Raw genomic sequence first — 17,654 nt, 5'->3', positions numbered from 1 at the left:
CCCACCTTTCTGCTCTCCTTATCTGACTCCGTAATCATTGGTTGCAATTCGTCCCCTGAGTTACTCAGCAATGCAATGTCATCGGCGAACCGCAGGTTACTAAGGTACTCTCCATTAACTCTTATCCCTAACTGTTCCCATTCTAGGTCTCTGAAAACCTCCAGTAAGCACGCGGTAAATAGCATTGAGGAGATTGCATGTGTCCCCCTGCCTTACACCTTTCTTGATTGGTATTCTGTTGCTTTCTTTATGAAGAACTATGGTAGCAGTTGATCCTCTGTAGATTTCTTCCAGGATGTTTATATATACTTCATCGACGCCCTGATTCCACGGTGTCTGCATGATGGCTGATATTTCCACTGAATCAAACGCCTTCTCGTAATCTATGAAGGCTATGTATAGGGGTTGGTTATAATCTGAGCATTTCTCTATTACCTGATTGATAGTGTGAACGTGGTCGATTGTTGAGTAGCCTGTTCGAAATCCCGCTTGTTCCTTTGGTTGATTGAATTCTAATGTTTTCTTTACTCTGTTAGCAATTACCTTTGTAAATAGCTTGTATACTACTCAGAGCAAGCTGATTGGCCTGTAATTCTTCAAGTTCTTGTCATCTTCTTTCTTATGTATTAAAATGATGTTAGCGTTCTTCCAAGACTCTAATACTCTTCCCGTCAGGAGACACCTCGTAAACAGGGTGGCTAGTGCATTAAAAGGCCTGGGGTGCGGCCTCACCGGTAACCACCGCCGGGAAAGCACTCCCTCACCAGAAAAGGATTGGCCACCCTGGTGCAGTATCTGGCCACTACCTCCCACATGCATACGTCAAAAGAGAAACAATGACTTGATATACATTCATCTCCTTTCTTATGTATTAAGATGATGTTAGCATTCTTCCAAGACTCTGGTACTCTTCCCGTCAAGAGACACATCGTAAACAGGGTGGCTAGTTTTTCTAACACAATCTGTCCTCCATCTTTCAGCAGATCTGATGTTACCTGATACTCACCAGCAGCTTTGCCTCTTTGTTAATGCTCTCCGAAGCTTTTCTGACTTCTTCTATCATTACTGGTGGGGAGTCATCTGGGTTACTACTAGTTCTTATAGTATTAAGGTCGTGGCTGTCCCGGCTACTGTACAGATCTCTGTAAAACTCCTCCGCTATTTTAACTATCCTATCCATATTGGTAGTTACTTTGCCTTCTTTGTTCCTCAGTGCATACATCCGATTTTTGCCTATCTCAAGTTTCCTCTTCACTACTTTGACGCTTCCTCCGTTTTTCAGAGCGTGTTCAATTCTCTCCATGTTATACCTTCTTACATGGCATACTTTACGCTTATTAATCAACTTCGAGAGCTCTGCCCACTCTATTTTGTCTGTTGTACTTGAGACTTTCATCATTTGACGCTTCTTAATGAGATTCTTCCTTTCCTTGGAAAGCTTGCCAGTGTCCTGTCTAACTGCCCTGCCTCCAACTTCCACTGCACATTTCGTAATAATACTCGTCAGATTATCATTCATTGTATCTACGCTAATGTTGGTTTCCTCACTAAGAGCCGAGTACCTGTTCTGAAGCGAGACTCTGAATTCCTGTACTTTCCCTCCCAGTGCTAGCTCATTGATTGCCTTCTGGCGTATCAGTTTCTGTCGTTCCTTCTTCAAGTCTAGGCGAATTCGAGACCGTGCCATTCTATGGTCACTGCACTGTACCTTGCCAACCACTTCCACATCCTGCACGACGCCTGGATGTGCACTCATTATAAAGTCTATTTCGTTCTTATTTTCGCCATTAGGGCTCCTTCATGTACACTTGTCGTTTCCTCGTTTTCGGTAGAAGGTATTCAAAATCCGTAAATTTTTGCGTTCTGCGAATTCTTCTAGTAGCTGTCCTCCGGCGTTTCTAGTACCGATCCCGTAATCTCGTACTGCCTGGTCTCCAGCCTGCTTCTTCCCTACCTTTGCATTAAATTCTCCCATCAGTATAGTATATGGTGTTTTTACCTTACTCACTGCCGATTCCACGTCTTTATAGAAGCTTTCAACTGAAGCATTATCATGGCTGGATGTAGGCGCGTAAGCCTGTACCACCTTCATGTTGCAGCTCTTATTCAGTTTAATTGCGATACCTACCACCCTTTCATTAATGCTATAGTATTCCTCTATGTTACCAGCTATGTTTCTGTGAATTAGGAACCCCACTCCCAGTTCTCTTCTGTCAGCCAAGCCTCGATAGCAAAGGACGTGCCCATTCTGTAGCACTGTATATGGCTCGTCTTTTCTCCTCGCCTCACTGAGCCCTATTATATGCCATTTAACACCCTCTAGCTCCTCGAATAATGCAGCTAGACTTCCCTCACTAGATAAGGTTCTAGCTTTAAACATTGCCAAGTTCAGGTTCCAATGGCGGCCTGTCCGGATCTTGAGATTCTTAGCACCCTCTGCTGCGTTGCAGATCTGACCGCCACCATGGTCAGTTGCTTCGCAGCTGCTGGGGACTGAGGGCCATGAGTTAATTGACGTATGCATGTGGGAGGTAGTGGCCAGATAGTGCACCAGGCTGGCCAATCCTTCTCTGGTGAGGGAGTGCGTTACTGGCGGTGGTTACCGGTGAGGCCACACGCCAGGCCTCTTAATGCAGTTCCATCACCACGCGGATTTTTTAAAATCCGGTTGGGAACTGCTCGGCACCGGGACTTGAACCACGGGCCTTTTGCATGCGAGGCGGATGCTCTAATCACTACGCCATCGCCGCAGCTATTATTAATATTTGAGCGTATTATGTACGCTCAAAGTCTGGGTAGCTGCCGTGTGAGGCTTCTCCAGATAAAAGAATATGTAGTGAGACCAATGACGCACTCACCCTATTGCCCGTAAGCCTCACTATTCACAATGTTCATAGACTGTCACGCCGCCTAGCTGAATTCAGGAGCGTCCTCTCACGTATCATCAGTAGGCAGACGCTCCCAACACTCCCTTGTTCGGCGATGCTAGCCTCAGTGTTAACGTGTAAGCAAGAAATGAACACAAACCACTTCGTATGTTGCACGCATGAGTGAATATATCGAACCATCCGTGAGACGATAAATCAGGTTAGTTCTTGCGAGAGGTGAAGTTTTCATGAAAATGCGCGGCAACTCGCGCTTTTCCAATATAGCCCAGAGAGTACACATATCAGCTTCGCGAAATTTTCTGCAGCCACGTTATATAGGTAAATGTTATTGTCTAACCTTCGCAGTTGAATCTCACCTTGTTTTCCGTGCTTATAGCATTAGTCACTGCTCTTGCATTGTATGAATCCCATAACATTCATTGCAAGTGGAAAGTAGCGCAGGCTCACAATTCGCGCTTCCAAACTTTGGCCTGAACTGTGCCGCTTGTTTTTTACGTTATTTGATAGATGGCAGCATACTATGGGCGATTTATTTTTTGCCTGGTATCGGACCAAAATTTTCTCCGCACCCCCAGATAAACGTGAGTGACGCCGTGTTGAGGCGGTGCAATGACACGTTGTTAGTACTATCGAAGTCGTTTGGCAGAGAGAATTCCTCAGATTACTTTCAGCAGTGATGTTCGAAAAAACCATTGTGACGTCGAGGATTTTCCACTGGACCTATATGGTTGTCAACGCGCTGAGAGTGACAGCTACGATGAACGATCAGCTGTTTGTTCACGAGCAGCGAGTTGCACTTCCCGTCCCGTCGTTCGTTAATTTTTTTTTCACGCTCGTTAGTCACTTTGATTGTATTTATTGTATAATATCCTTCATCGAGCTCAAAATAAAAAAAAAGTTTTTCTTGTGCATTGCGTGTAGCCCAATTAAAGTGAATATTACGAAACGCTGCATGCCGCCAATTTGCTCGAGCTTGACCAGCGAAGCGAAATGGTTGGAGCAATGACATATTTAGTTGCGAATACAGTCTAAGCTAACTCCTCCTGAACTTCACCGGTGTGGTCTGAACGAAGTTGTTGTTCGGCAAATTTTCACAATTTTGACGTTGCGAAAAGCGTACGCGTGTATTCGTTTCGATCGCGCTGATGGAACCTGCAACATCCAAGTGCAGCGAATTGCGCACTGTTGGCGTCTGACCATGGCTGTGATACAAGCGCTACTTAATGGGAAGTTAAATGCTTGTGTTTCGTTGAAGAAGCAGCTGCATGATGCTTACAGTGCAAGTAATTACGACGGCGTAGTATGTGTACAAACCATCAATACGGTAGACATTCGGTCCTGTGCAGCCGCGACGGCGCGCTACTCGCTATTGGCCTACTACGGCGGCGAGCAGGCTCGGCGCAAGTTATCTCGGAGTGCCATTCAGTTCATACGTGAATTCTAGTTCGTGCAGTTTTCTGTAGTACGCACAGGATTATGCAAAGCATCGTTGATACACGGACGATAAGCTGACACCACCACCCTTTGCACTGCGGCAAGGAATGAAGTAGCGACATTCAGCAGTTCCTATAGTTTGGGAAACTAATTTGGTCCGATATACATTAATTTGACGATCAAGATTTCATCCGGTGAAAGCTCCACAGAGAGTACGTCCATGCGTCCTATCTTTTCCTATGCGAGTTCATGGGTTGATCATCCCTGCGCAGCCATCTTGGATTGCACGGCGCGCAACCTGTAGGCCGTGGGCATTGGAAATTATCGTCAGCTTATGGCCTGTTAGCGTCCGCCTGTGTCCATAATATGTGGGGAGTGCCAGCTAAGGGCCATTATCTAGTTTTCTAGAATAATGTATTAACAAATGAACAGACTTTATTACTGAAGGACATGTAGAACAATGAAGCGAAGCTAAAATTGGTGGTGGTGGTGGGGAGGCATTCAGCCTGACGTGGCTTCGGTACACCAGGAATGAAATCTTTATCCCGAATCAATCTAAATGCTTACGCATCACTCACAACTGCAAAAGGTGATTCTGGGTCGAATTTCTTAAACACGAAAGTGTTTTATGTCGCGGTCCACCTAGACGTCACTGAGATAATCTTCATAACGAAGAAATGACAAAGAAAATAAGAAAAACTAGTTTCGTCCTGTTCCCTCCATTTTTCGTCTACGTGGGTCGCTTCAGAAAAATTTTGCAGATTTGATGAATGGGAGCCAAATCCACAACATATCGGCAGGTACTAACGGGAGCAGGACACTTTACAAACTACACATTTGTGTCCCATGCACGAGCTATCGCAAACCCATCATGTATCTTCCAAACGCTCTCCCTTTTGCAGTGACCTTGGTTCGCTTGGGGTGGTGTCGCCATCTCGGAGAGCTGGAGTACAGCATCATGATCTTGATTTTAACAGCGCACTGGAAAACGAAGAGTAGAAGAAAAGTAAGGGCACAACACGGGCGTTGACTCCGAACTGATTTTTATTAAGAAAGAACATGCAAACTTAAAGGTGAAAAGTAAAATTTGCATGTTGTTTCTTAATAAAAATCAGTTGTGAGTCAGTGCCCATGTTGTGTCCTTACTTTTCTTCTAGTTCTCGTTCTCCAGTGCGCTGCTAAAATCAAGATGAATCAGTACCAACTCGCTCGAGTTGCGATTCTCATGCAGTACCATGACACTCACGAGTGCTGTCAGGAAGGGCTTCGGTAGTCTGAGCGCAGTGAAGAGCGCACACTTTGCCGTTTTCCTTCTCGAAAATCTATGTGCTTTCCAACAGCACATATGAAGTATACCAGTAATAATATGCTTGTTGATGCCATCTTTGCGCGGGATCCATCATACGCTCAATCTGGACATATATGTTCAGATTTATGGTAACTACATCACCTACTAGACAGGTTCTGGGTCAATAATTATCATTGATGTTCATCGTTGGGATGAATGTGCCACTAGAATCTGCGTAAGCGCGTCCGCATCAAGTGGTGCTATAACCGCCAAACACCAACAGACGATGTGCAAGCTCTCACTTACCAATGAAAAATGAACAGTGAACTACTTTTGTAAGGGCACGTTTCACTTTCGTGTTATATTAATTTCTGTGACAGAGAGATCAACAATGTTTATTTTATGGCAGAAATTTTCCTAGCGCAATAATGCGATGTTTAAGAAATATGTCGCGGCAAACACGACCAATCAAACGAGCTGAAGGTCATTGGTCTGATTTCTCGGTTCTAAAGGCGCAGTATGTGTTCGATAAAGTAAAATATGTGCTGGCCCAAAGCGACAAACAATACCTAAAATGGCTACCAGTATATTTGAAATACAAAGTTTGCGCAATATGAGATTCAAGATAAATTCAATAGTGACAACATTGTGGACGCGAAACGCAATCTTTGAGACAAGTGAAAGAGCACGGTAGGGAATATCCATACAGAATATAAGATAAATTCTAGCTCTTCATTTGAAACTGGCATGGCGTATCCACCACTTCTAGCAAAAGGTACTATATTAACCGAAAATCGCATACAATTTCTTTTTATTGTAATAATTATTACTGCACGTTAATGCCATTATGGTAGCACCGACAGCTCTTTAACCCTTTCTCGTTTAGAAAACATAATAATAATAATAATAATAATAATAATAATAATAATAATAATAATAATAATAATAATAATAATAATAGCGCAAAATGTCATACAGTTGGACTCAAGATGTGTAAATGCAGTACAATCAAACACATGAAAGTTCAAATAGGTAATAATAGTTTGTACAGAAGTAGCAAAGCACAAGTTCAAATATAAATAAAATAAGTTCACTTGTTAAAGTCTGAATTGAGATATTCAGTATAGCTTGAAACGCATAAGATGGCAATTTTGTTTTATTGCAATGAGTATTTATCGTAAGACATAAGTTGTTTTGAGTATTACACGTGTTCTGGAATTTCTGCGTTGTATTCTATTCGGTTGATTGAAATGAGTGTTCTGTGGTATTTGTGACTGTCACGCAACCAGCCGCAGTTGGCTGTCGCAGCACTGTAACATGGTTGGCCTGCAGTAAGCAATGTTTCAATTGTAGACCTGGAACACAACTGTGTTACACTGATGTTCAGTGCAGGGATTTTACCCTCTTTCGGATAATATTCAGTAGTTGTTTCGGGAGAAAGGAAAAAAGGAAACCTTTGTGATATTGCAATAAATTTTAGGAATGGTGCAGTTGCCCTATGACAGCCTATACATAACTGTCACAGTGTGCTTTCGGCTTCTGCAATAGGTTGTAGAGCTTGCAGTATACAAAAGCATAGCCATTGAGATTTGCTTTTGATAGTTGTTTGGAGCAATTGCCTGTCTCTCTTGCTTTGCTGTTTCTATAATCCAAACATTGTACCCCCCCCCCCCCCAAATTACATATTCAGCATACTTATGACATGAGTTACGGAGGCCGTGCTTTTGCGTTGGGCAGGGGCACATGCACTTATCAACATTTTCAATCAACAACAAGCACGGCATACGGGCATGTCTGTGTGCGTGCTTGAATGCGTTCGTAGGGGGTACTTTTTTCTCGAACTGTTGAAGAAGAAACTGCGTGATGTAGGAAATTTTCGCGTCTTCATAGTGCCACAGGGTCGGGACGTGGCCTAAGTAAGCAGACTGGATGTGCAGATCAAACTATTTATGTGACCGAACTTGTGGCCGGTAAACAAAAAGCCAGATTATACTAACACACCGGCACTGATAGCGGCGAACACAGCAGAGCGTCGGCCGTTGATCAACTGACAAGGGGGTGAAGTGCATCGGTATTTATACATATCCCACCTAATATTCCAGCCTTATCACTGGTCTTCGCAGAAGCTCTGGAATAATGTCGAGTGTTCTTGTCTTGCACGCAACCTCAACAGAACGATCTGCAATAATGGCCAACCTTCTCGAATAATGATTTATATGTGGGGTTCAACGCCCTAAAACCACCATATGATTATGAGACACGCCTTAGTGAAGGTCTCCGGTAATTTTGAACACCTGGGGTTCTTTACCGCGCACCCAAATCTGAGCACGTGGACGTAGAGCATTTTCGCCTTCATTGAAAATGCAGCCGCCGCAGCTGGGATTCAATCCCGCGACCTGAGGGTCAGCAGCCGAGTACCTTAGTCACTATACCACCATGGCGGGGCCTTCTCGGATAATGAGGCACAGCTTGCGTGGAGAATTTCTTACAGTTGTTGTGGGCGAAAACAGAATGAGACAAAAAAAAAAGAAAACACTCGTGACAATATGCGACTTCTTGGGCGTACTACGGAACATCATTGCCAGTATGGATTCAGAAAGATCGATAAGAAGCACTGGCTTAACTTTGCACAAAAACTAGTCTGCTTTAGGTCGGTTTTGTGTTTATGGTGGAGCCGGGCAAAACTTACTGAACGTAATGATTGCCATGTAATACACACAACACAATTTTCTCGGGCTGCACAAAATTCTGATGTGGTGTTCATAGCTAATTCTAGAGCTGCATGTGCCCAACCCTTTGAAACGCTATCTATGAAAAACTCTTGAATATACTCAAATGTTACAGGACATAATGCCGATGAACTAGATATTATAATGCAAAAAATGATGTCATATAACATTTATTTACGGGTTTAAGAGTGATTATTTATAATTTTATAGTAAGCAAATATCTCTTTATCCTGAATGAAGGAAACGAATGCACATTTAAGAGCTCGTATTCTTTGTTAATCATAATAATATTGAGCTCTAACAGACAATCAAGCCAAGGAAAGTATAGGGGATGTTTTTAGAAGTGATTATAATGTATATGTGAAGAAAGAGAAGTGGACGTAAAGGTGACTTGCCGTGGGCTGGGATAGAACCTGGGAACACCGAATAACGCGCCTGATGCTCTACCAACTGAGATACCACGTCGACTATCCCCACGTCCACTTTATGAGCTATATATGCGCACTAAACGTGGGGGCGTCAGTCAGCGCCACTGGTAGCCCGTACGACGATTGTGGAACACTTTTTATCTGCCTGTTTGGTGTCATGTTGCACGTTAACTTGTTACGAGCAGGCAGTTGACGCGTTATTTGAAGGTCACAGGTTCGGTCTCTGCCCAGTGCCCACGGCCGTAGAGTTTCTCAAAATTAACTAGAGGGCACTCGGGCGCTGCGATCGTTCAGCGACCATGGGACTGATGGGTAGTACACACATTTGCCTAGTCTTCGTACTTCGCGCGGCGAATCGTACTTGCGGCTTCGTTTATATTGCTGTGTTTCGATTTTGTTTTGAAAGAAAGATTCAACCCTTTTACAGTTCGTGAACCAATTTGGAAAGGTAATTCGAAAAAAATAGGGTAATGAAGCGCAATCGCTGAACATTTGCTGATTTTTGTTTCGTGAGAAAACAGACTAAAGCCACACGAACACACACGGAGCCAAAAGCAGGCCAGAAGTACGAAGTTAAGACAAATGCGTACGTACTATCCATCATTCCCATGCTCGCTGAAGTGCCGTGCATTGCAGCTCCCATAGACACTAGCGCCACAGTTCCCTCTAGTGTACATTGGGAAACTCTATGCCCACGACAACTTATCTTTTCGTTCGCCTTTTCTTCTTCACATTCGAATTACAATTACTTCTAAAACATCACGTATACTATCCTTGGCGTGATTGTCTGTTAGATCTCATTAATAGTGTGTTTAACAAAGCAAACGAACCCCTATATGTGCACTTATCTCTTTCAATCACAGCAAGAGTCTCGTTCTGGCAGACTTTGTGCGGTCATGTAGCATACGAGGAATTATTGGTCAGCAATTCCCACTCGTATTCAGTTCACATGCTACGTGACGCCAAACAGGCGGATAAAGATTGTTCCACAATCGACGTCTTCGCTACTGGTGGCACTGACTGACGCACCCACATATATTGCGCATATAAAGCCCATAAAGTGAACCTGAGGGTAGCCGCCGTTGTAGCTCAGCTGGTAGAGCATCGGATGCGTTATTATAAGGTCGGAGATTTGGTCCCTGCCCACGGAAAATTATCTTTTCGCCCACTTTTCTTTCTTCACATGTATATTGCAATTGCTTCTAATTTCATCCTTTATACTTTCCTTGGCATGATTGTCTGTTAAATCTCATTATTCTTTATTGTGAAGTCCTTCATGTTCGCTTTTGGCCTAAGAAAGATCCAATTCCTGGTTAGAAATGCATTGCTAGTTATTGCGGCTATGTTTATTCGAAGCAATGAAAAAGAATACATCTGACGAAGCTCGCGGAAAGCACCCTGTCAAACGACTCGTCGTTCATGGTAGTGCCATCCACAAAGGGATCAAACGCATTAGTACACCGTAACATGAATTCAAATGAAGACATACTTATAAGGCAGAAAGTTCAGTTTGTCCAAACCTGAATGCATCTGCTATCTGCTATGTCTCAGTCACTAGTGACATAATGGGCTAAAACAATTGCTGTTCACAGTTCACAATTGTGTACAAAGCGTCTCAAAGGGCTCACCACAATACCATTATAAGACTCGTTGGTGACAGCTGGTTAATTTTTACAACCCGGGGCCTTTAATGTGTAGCAAAATCTATGCACACTGATTTTTTTGCACATCGCCCACGTCGAAATTTGGCCACCTTAGCGGATAATTCAACTCTCTTGCTGTAGTAGTGCAGTGCACCGTCACGACTGATTAGCTAATGCGAGTTCAATCAAGCGTTTTTAATATGATTGATGAAGCTTTGAAAACCTCGCAAAAATAAGAAAATTCGGCTTTCAAAAGCCAACTGGAAGCAGCTGGTAGTATCCACAATAAGCTTTGAGACATTGCAGTGAAATAGCGTAACCGGGCTGATAAAAAACCTAATACACGAAGTTGAATGTGCCCACTGAGGCGTGCGTGTACATACATCGGCGGTGATTCAAGGCCCAAAAGCTGACTCACGTGCTTTACACATTGTAGCATCAAGATTTATGTGTGAAATCGTGAAGGTACAAAGGAAAAGAGCAGGGTAGCGAGGGAACTTGTTTAGTTTTACTTTTGAAAGTTTTGAAGGGGTTGTTCTCGTGAACTTGCTTCAATCTATTCATCTCCAAGGGACTTTATAAAGTCATTTGTTCTAGCTGGAAGCCCAGCTGGTGTAAGCGCTCAGACTTTCTGACAACACCAATGAAATTGTGTGTGCTGACCAATGTTTTTACTGTTAGTTTTATGCATCGAATGAATATACAGGGTGCCCCAGCTATTTTTAGCCACAGTTTAAAAATATTCCGACACACACAATCACGACGCGATCAAATGCATGTTGCTGACCGTTGCCTGGAGTTGATCAGACTAATTTTATATTATAAAATATTGTTTAATCAGGTCTGTTCAATTAACTAACTGCTCAGGGAACGAAGATGAATGAAAATTTCAATGAGAAAGTTGTACATCGGTTTGCAAAACGTCTGATTTGACAGTTTCGAACCTAACATATGTTAATTATTAGTGTTTTTCTGCTAAGTACAAATAGCTGCGAAATAAAAAATATATATATATTACGTGACAAACCCACTGCATGGTGGGCCTATGCGCACCGGGATTCTGGTGCTCCCTAAGGTTCCGCGGACGAACGATACGCTTCTCTCACCCCGGTTCAAGACAGCGATAAGCAGTCACAGTGGTTATAGTTTTTTGTGCTCAATAGCAAAGCGTGTTCATCGCAAAGCCACCACCATCGTTGCGGCGTTGTCGAGACAGCACGACCGGGCGAATGCTATGGTCGTTCGTATGCAGAACGTTAGGGAGCACTAGAATCAGCCCACTCACTGGCGCGCGAGCGAGTTTGTCACGCGTTTTTTTTTTTTGAATTTCGCGGGCATTTGAAATTAGCAGAAAAACGCTCATTATTAACAGATATAAAGCTCGAAACTGACTAATCGGACGTTTTGTAAACCAATCTACAACTTTGTCATTGAATTTTTTGTTTATATTTGTTCCTTGAAAAGTTAGGCAAATAAGCAGATCTATTTAAACAACATTTTAGTACGCAGAAAAACAGTGACTAACAACACTAAGCAACATGCATTTGGTAGCGTCACAATTGCGTGTTTTAGAATATTTTGAAACTCTGGCTCAAGATAGCTGGGGCATTCTGTATAATTTGGGAGTTACGTTTTTTTAGTTGCTCTTCGTTTCCTCAAAGTGAGAAAGCAACGCGGGTAATGTGAAATGTTCGCCAAACGCCAACAGGTGTTGCTACAGGGCGTCGAATAACGTTAACTCTTCTATACGAAAACAATAGAAGTGCGTAGTGCAATAGTGTGTTTTCCCCCACTTTCAACTTTGTTTGACTCAGACAGGGCTACCCCTACCACCTTCTATTCATACCCCATTGAATTGCTGGTGTTCGCGATTCCTGAGTTACGCATTCCTGGTGCGCTAATTGCAGGCAAAAGCGGAGGAACTCGTCCAAGGCGGTCGTTGTCCAACGATGGTGCACGCGCATTTGGTGGCTGAGCTGATCGACATGAGCTTCGATGAAGAGGACGCCATCCTGGCTGCGGAACAGTGTGAAAGCATCTACCAGGCTGTCAACTTTTTGCAGCAGGAGTGTGAGCTATGCGCGGCCAACTACCCCATCAGTCAGGTCAGCAACTCGGTCTTTGCTACCGTAGGGGAACTTGTACAAAGAAAAAAGCAAAAAAAAAGCCTGTCCTCTGACCTATACATGGGGTACAAAAGGACAGCTATTTCTTTATATTAAACAATTTTTATTTTGAGATTGTTTGAGCTTACAAGACGTCACTGTGGGCGACAAAGTGAGTGGGCTGGGAGTGTTTTACCCATTGGTGCTGTCAGTTACATTTACCCTTACTCGTTACAATGCAGGGGAAACTAAACGTAAACTGTGGTGGTATTGTACCGTAGGCTGCGACGACCTTCAGTTACTCTTCTCCCGCCTGCTATATTGTACTGTCAACTAAGCCTAATGATAATAACAAATAGAGTTATATTCTCATGATGAATGTTTGTGGTGTGCGATTCAAATTTCTAGCTTTCATATTTCGCCTAGAATCAGTAGAGGCAGTTTTGCAAATAATAAAATAACACGGATGTATTTTGGTGGAATCGTCAGTTTTAGTATTGTTGGACTTGCTGCACTGTAGTTGTTTTTTTTTCGAGAAAGATCAAATCGCTATGATAAACTCTCAAACATTGGCGTCACCGCACAAAAGCATGATGGTTGGTATATGACTGCGGCAAGGATGTTATGTTAACCCATACACCAACATCTTCTCACACCTTCGTTTGAAAGCAAGCACTAAAATACAGCGATGCATGCGGTGAGAAGCCTGAGAATAAAGTCGGACACGAAGGAACCTCCGCCCTGTATTGTCATGCATCGCTAGAGCATTTCTAACTACGACGTCGACGGCACTTACTGAAACGTCAGAACGTTTACAGACAGCCCGACGAAGGTGTCCAACTGACGAGGATGCACCGCGAACGTCAATGAGCAGTTCCACTTTTTCTTTTTTTGCTTGGGATATTGTTACAGTATGTTCAATGCAACAATAGCTTCTCTAGTACGCTATCGTAGGTACCCACGCATGCTGCAGAATACACAACCATACCCAGTTTGAAGTTTTGGAATTATTCGTCTTCATAGGCTCGGGAAAATCTATTTTTGAGAATTGCGAAGGAGTATCTTTGCTCCCGTGCATGATATTCTCGTGGGGTCAACTAAATCTGAAATCTAAATTCAAAATCTAAACTTCATTTTACAGCGCACCAAGCGCTCTATACTGCTTTCTTCTGTTTTCTTTGTCCTAATGTACATTTTCATGACGCGTTTTCTTGTATCCAGGCACATGTAGGCTAACCTACATGTGCTTAAAAGAATTAAACATTTCGGCCGCACTGTTGAAATCGATAATATGCTATACAGTCCGTGAGCGCCTATCTATCCCGCATTGTTCGACTTTCAAACTACGTGGTACGTCGACTGCATTGTAACGGTTACCACGCACGTCGTCGGCAATGCCATAAAGCCTAAAATATAGTTTATACATAGTCCTAAATAACGTCAGGGCTGATGTTCGATCGCAGATGCCTGTTTTATAGAGGAGACGTGCACACTACAGCCCGTTCGCGTTCTTACCACAAGCAGTGTTCATGGGCGCATTCCGGAGGTGTCAAGTAACGCTAGACAATAAATAGCAGAGCTGTAATACAAAATACATATGTATTACTTATTGCCTCATTATGAGACTTGATAGTCAACACTACGCTACTGTAGCCAGCATTACGCAAGAGTACCCTACAGCTAACCAACATTAGCAAGTACAACCAACGTTAGCTCGCACTAGCCAACATCAACCACCACTAGCCGAAATTAATGTTGGTTGTGCACGAGTGATAATGATAACCTACATGAAATTCGATCATTACCACATGTTCTTCCCGTGCATGCATGGATGCACATTTTGGTAGCCCCGCCGTGGTGGTCTAGTGGCTAAGGTACTCGGCTGCTACCCGCAGGTCGCGGGTTCGAATCCCGGCGGCGGCGGCTTCAACATTTCCGCCTCCATCGGAAATGTTGTAGGCCCGTGTGCTCAGATTTGGGTGCACGTTAAAGAACCCCAGGTGGTCGAAATTTCCGGAGCCCTCCACTACGGCGTCTCTTATAATCATATGGTGGTTTCGCGACGTTAAACCCGACATATCAATCAAATAATTTTGGTAAACAAAATGCCCCAGCTATATTTAGCTAGGATTCGATATTATGTCGACGCAGTAAAATTCAGGTTCTTTTGATGTGAAACCAACTCTCCACCTTCGGTGCCCGAGACACACCACCCGAGGTGGTATAGCAAAGTGGGAAGTGGTAACGTACTGTCGCTATGCAAGTAGCGGCGATGGACTCGCTCGTTGCTTGAAGAGGAAGTAAAAACTGTAGAAGCTTTAGTTTTTTTGAGGAAAAACTTGTATTTACAGACTGTTCAGAATATAAAACATAGCTACGGCCATATAAGTTACAAAAAAAGAAACCACTTTGGAAATGAATCGTCTGTAGGGAGACTTTACGGAATTCAGAGGAGCCGATCGTGCCTAACACCTTAAGCCCGGTTCAGAACGCTTGCCAGAATACCGGGGCCGTTTCTTATTCCCTCGATGCACCGGCCCACACAACTCTCGGTGAATCATCGCCTGTTTGATCTGTGATAGGACTGTGCACTTGGCCAATGAAAAACCCGCCCCAAGGCCACAAGGACGCCACTTTCGTGCACGTGTGCTCATGCTTTCATGCTCATGCCCTCGCAAAAAATGCACAGAAATCACCACAGCCACATGTCGTACCGCGGAAGCGCTTCGGCAAGCGAACGACGCCGTCTGTGGCACAGTGGCAGCGTATTGCGGCAGCTTCAGGCAGCGTATGAAGTTGGCCCATAGATAGCACCCACACAGCGACGACGTGGTGTCGGGACCATAAGAAGCATTGAAATGTCTGCCCTATAGTCAAGCGCTTTTCGAAGGCACCCGTAACCACTACCTACAATATGCACATCATCGCAATGCAACGTGCACTTGGGGGCAGTGAAACTGATGTCTGCACTAACGTGAGCGCCAACCTTACGATGGACCATGAAATATGCCATTTACCCACCAGTGTACACAGCGTGTTTGGTAAGCCCACAAAGTGCACAAAACTAATTATTTTACACACAGGCGTCGATGCACCTCGTAACGCTTCGCTCAAAGCGAAAAAATACGGCGTAAACTGCTACTCGCTGACTGCTACGCATGGAATCGATTCGCACTATGTTTGATTTGATTCATGTGTGGTGTTTAACGTCCCAAAGCCACCATATGATTATGAGAGACGCTTTTCCGCACAATGCGTTGGTGATGGTTTAAAACTGTATTGCCCAAAGATGGGGTCCTCAAAATGTAGAGGGAACCTTTTACGTCGGGACAGTCCAAGCACTGGCGTGGCTCCTTGGTATATGATTCGTGGGAACTGCCATGATTTGTGAATCGATTAATACCCAAAGGCAGAGGTGAAAAAATGAAATCCAGGCTAAGAGTCTTACTTTGTTAGAAAATAATCAACTTGTAATAAAAATTTTTATATATGGCATGTTTGTCCATACCTGCGAAGGGAATTAACCAACAATGGCTGATTATCGTGTCGCGGTATTAAGCTCTTCAAATGTAAAACTATTTTCTAAATATGTCGATCCTGATTAAGTGGTTCGCTGACCTTAGCTAAAACGAGGCTGCTTCATGTTGCAATTCAAGGCACAATCTGAGACATCGAGCAATCTGCTGAGCAAGTATTCAAAAGATTCCGGAATGAATGGCACACAATGAGTGGATCACTCCGCACGTGGCAAACACGAACAATATGCTATTGAAATAGCCAGTCTGATGAGGTGCTCCATTTCGTTTTTGCGACATACCATATCTTGATGTGCTTCACACTATAGGACATACAGGCACTCTCACTGCGGAGTCGTACCCTACCAGATAAAGGTACAAAGGGTAAGTCTTTCTGACTCTTGAAATTTCGAGGCGTTTTGTTTTGAAACACAATAGTAGTGTGTCGCCTAGAGAACTATGCCACTCACTTGCAGTGAAAACAGAGCATTTGGTCATTAAAAAATGCTATATTTTGCCACAATAGGAGCCCGGAGCTCAGAAACAAATGCCATGTGTGTAAAATGGTATGCTAAATTGGTTGGGAAAGAGAATCGGTTGTTCCGTTATCTCCGCGTATTAAAATAATGAAGTCAAAATGTTGCCCTGTAATACATGCTCGAAATGCACAAACTTTCTTATAACTGTTCTATGTCTTGATTAATATGCGTTGATCAACAAATAAATCAGAGTCAATAAAACGTGAGATCTTTCGCTCTGAAGCTCTGAAGGCCATCATATACAAGCTGCTTCACCTAACAAGCTGCACGATTTAAAAAAAAAAGCAATTAGCTGCATCTGAATGAAACCGGTGACATAAGATTTGCCATCATGCGGTGCACGTTAAGGTAATCTTTAGAGTAGTGCGCGGAACCAATTATTTCACTAAGTCAAATTACGAAAATTTACTTAAAACTCACTTTAGGGCCAGGTACGTTATGTTGTAAGGTGCATTTCAAGAATGGTCAATCAAATTTTTCGTTTTATATCTTTTTTATTTTTGTGGCAACGTAAAAGGTGGATTGTGATTTTTTTCGACGTTTAAAGGGCAAGTACGGCGACTTTTTGATATTCACCGCTTTCAATAAAACTTCTAACACAAGTCCTCTTACGTATTTTGATAATATGTGCTAAATTATACAAGTGTAAGTCATTTAGTGTTTAAAAAACGAATTTTAAAAATTCGTCGCCAGTTCCGGAATGACTCCTGTGAACATGGGCTACCCTTTGTATGTGACGGACCACGTGTTTACTTCTTCCCAACCAGCCTCGCTCAGCAAACAGATGCAGCGCGCAGTTTCTTCTACGAGTTGACGACTACGTCCGCAGGCACGCTCGGTCTGTGTAGTAGAAAACATAAAAAGCGTGTGGTAGAAAACTTGGAGAATGCTTGAGATCGCCTTCAAGAGTAGGACGTGATGGCACGACCAGGCCTCGTGCGCATCGCCTTCTCAGTCGCTAGCCTTCCTTCATCAGTGCCTGCCTGAACCATGCCTTATGGGAACGAATGACTGTTCGCGTAACATTGGACGTTTCAAACTATCATAGAATGCCACATTCAAGTAGTCGTCTGCTTATTCAAGTG

At 43.4% G+C, this 17,654-nt stretch overlaps 1 protein-coding gene across 4 annotated transcripts in view; it reads left to right on the top strand.

The window, feature by feature from the left end:
- Positions 1-17,654, top strand: part of LOC119176303 (uncharacterized) — a 246,952-nt gene that overhangs the window by 198,629 nt on the left and 30,669 nt on the right. For all 4 annotated transcript variants that reach the window (XM_075877328.1, XM_075877330.1, XM_075877329.1 and 1 more), the window contains one exon: positions 12,318-12,515. In XM_075877328.1, coding sequence (XP_075733443.1) covers positions 12,318-12,515 — 198 coding nt within the window. The remainder of the gene's footprint in view (positions 1-12,317; positions 12,516-17,654) is intronic.

The sequence above is a fragment of the Rhipicephalus microplus genome, chromosome X (genome assembly GCF_043290135.1).
Source record: "Rhipicephalus microplus isolate Deutch F79 chromosome X, USDA_Rmic, whole genome shotgun sequence".
Lineage (NCBI taxonomy): Eukaryota > Metazoa > Arthropoda > Arachnida > Ixodida > Ixodidae > Rhipicephalus > Rhipicephalus microplus.
The sequence above is the reverse complement of the archived record's forward strand: the minus strand, read 5'-3'. Positions and strand labels throughout refer to the sequence as shown.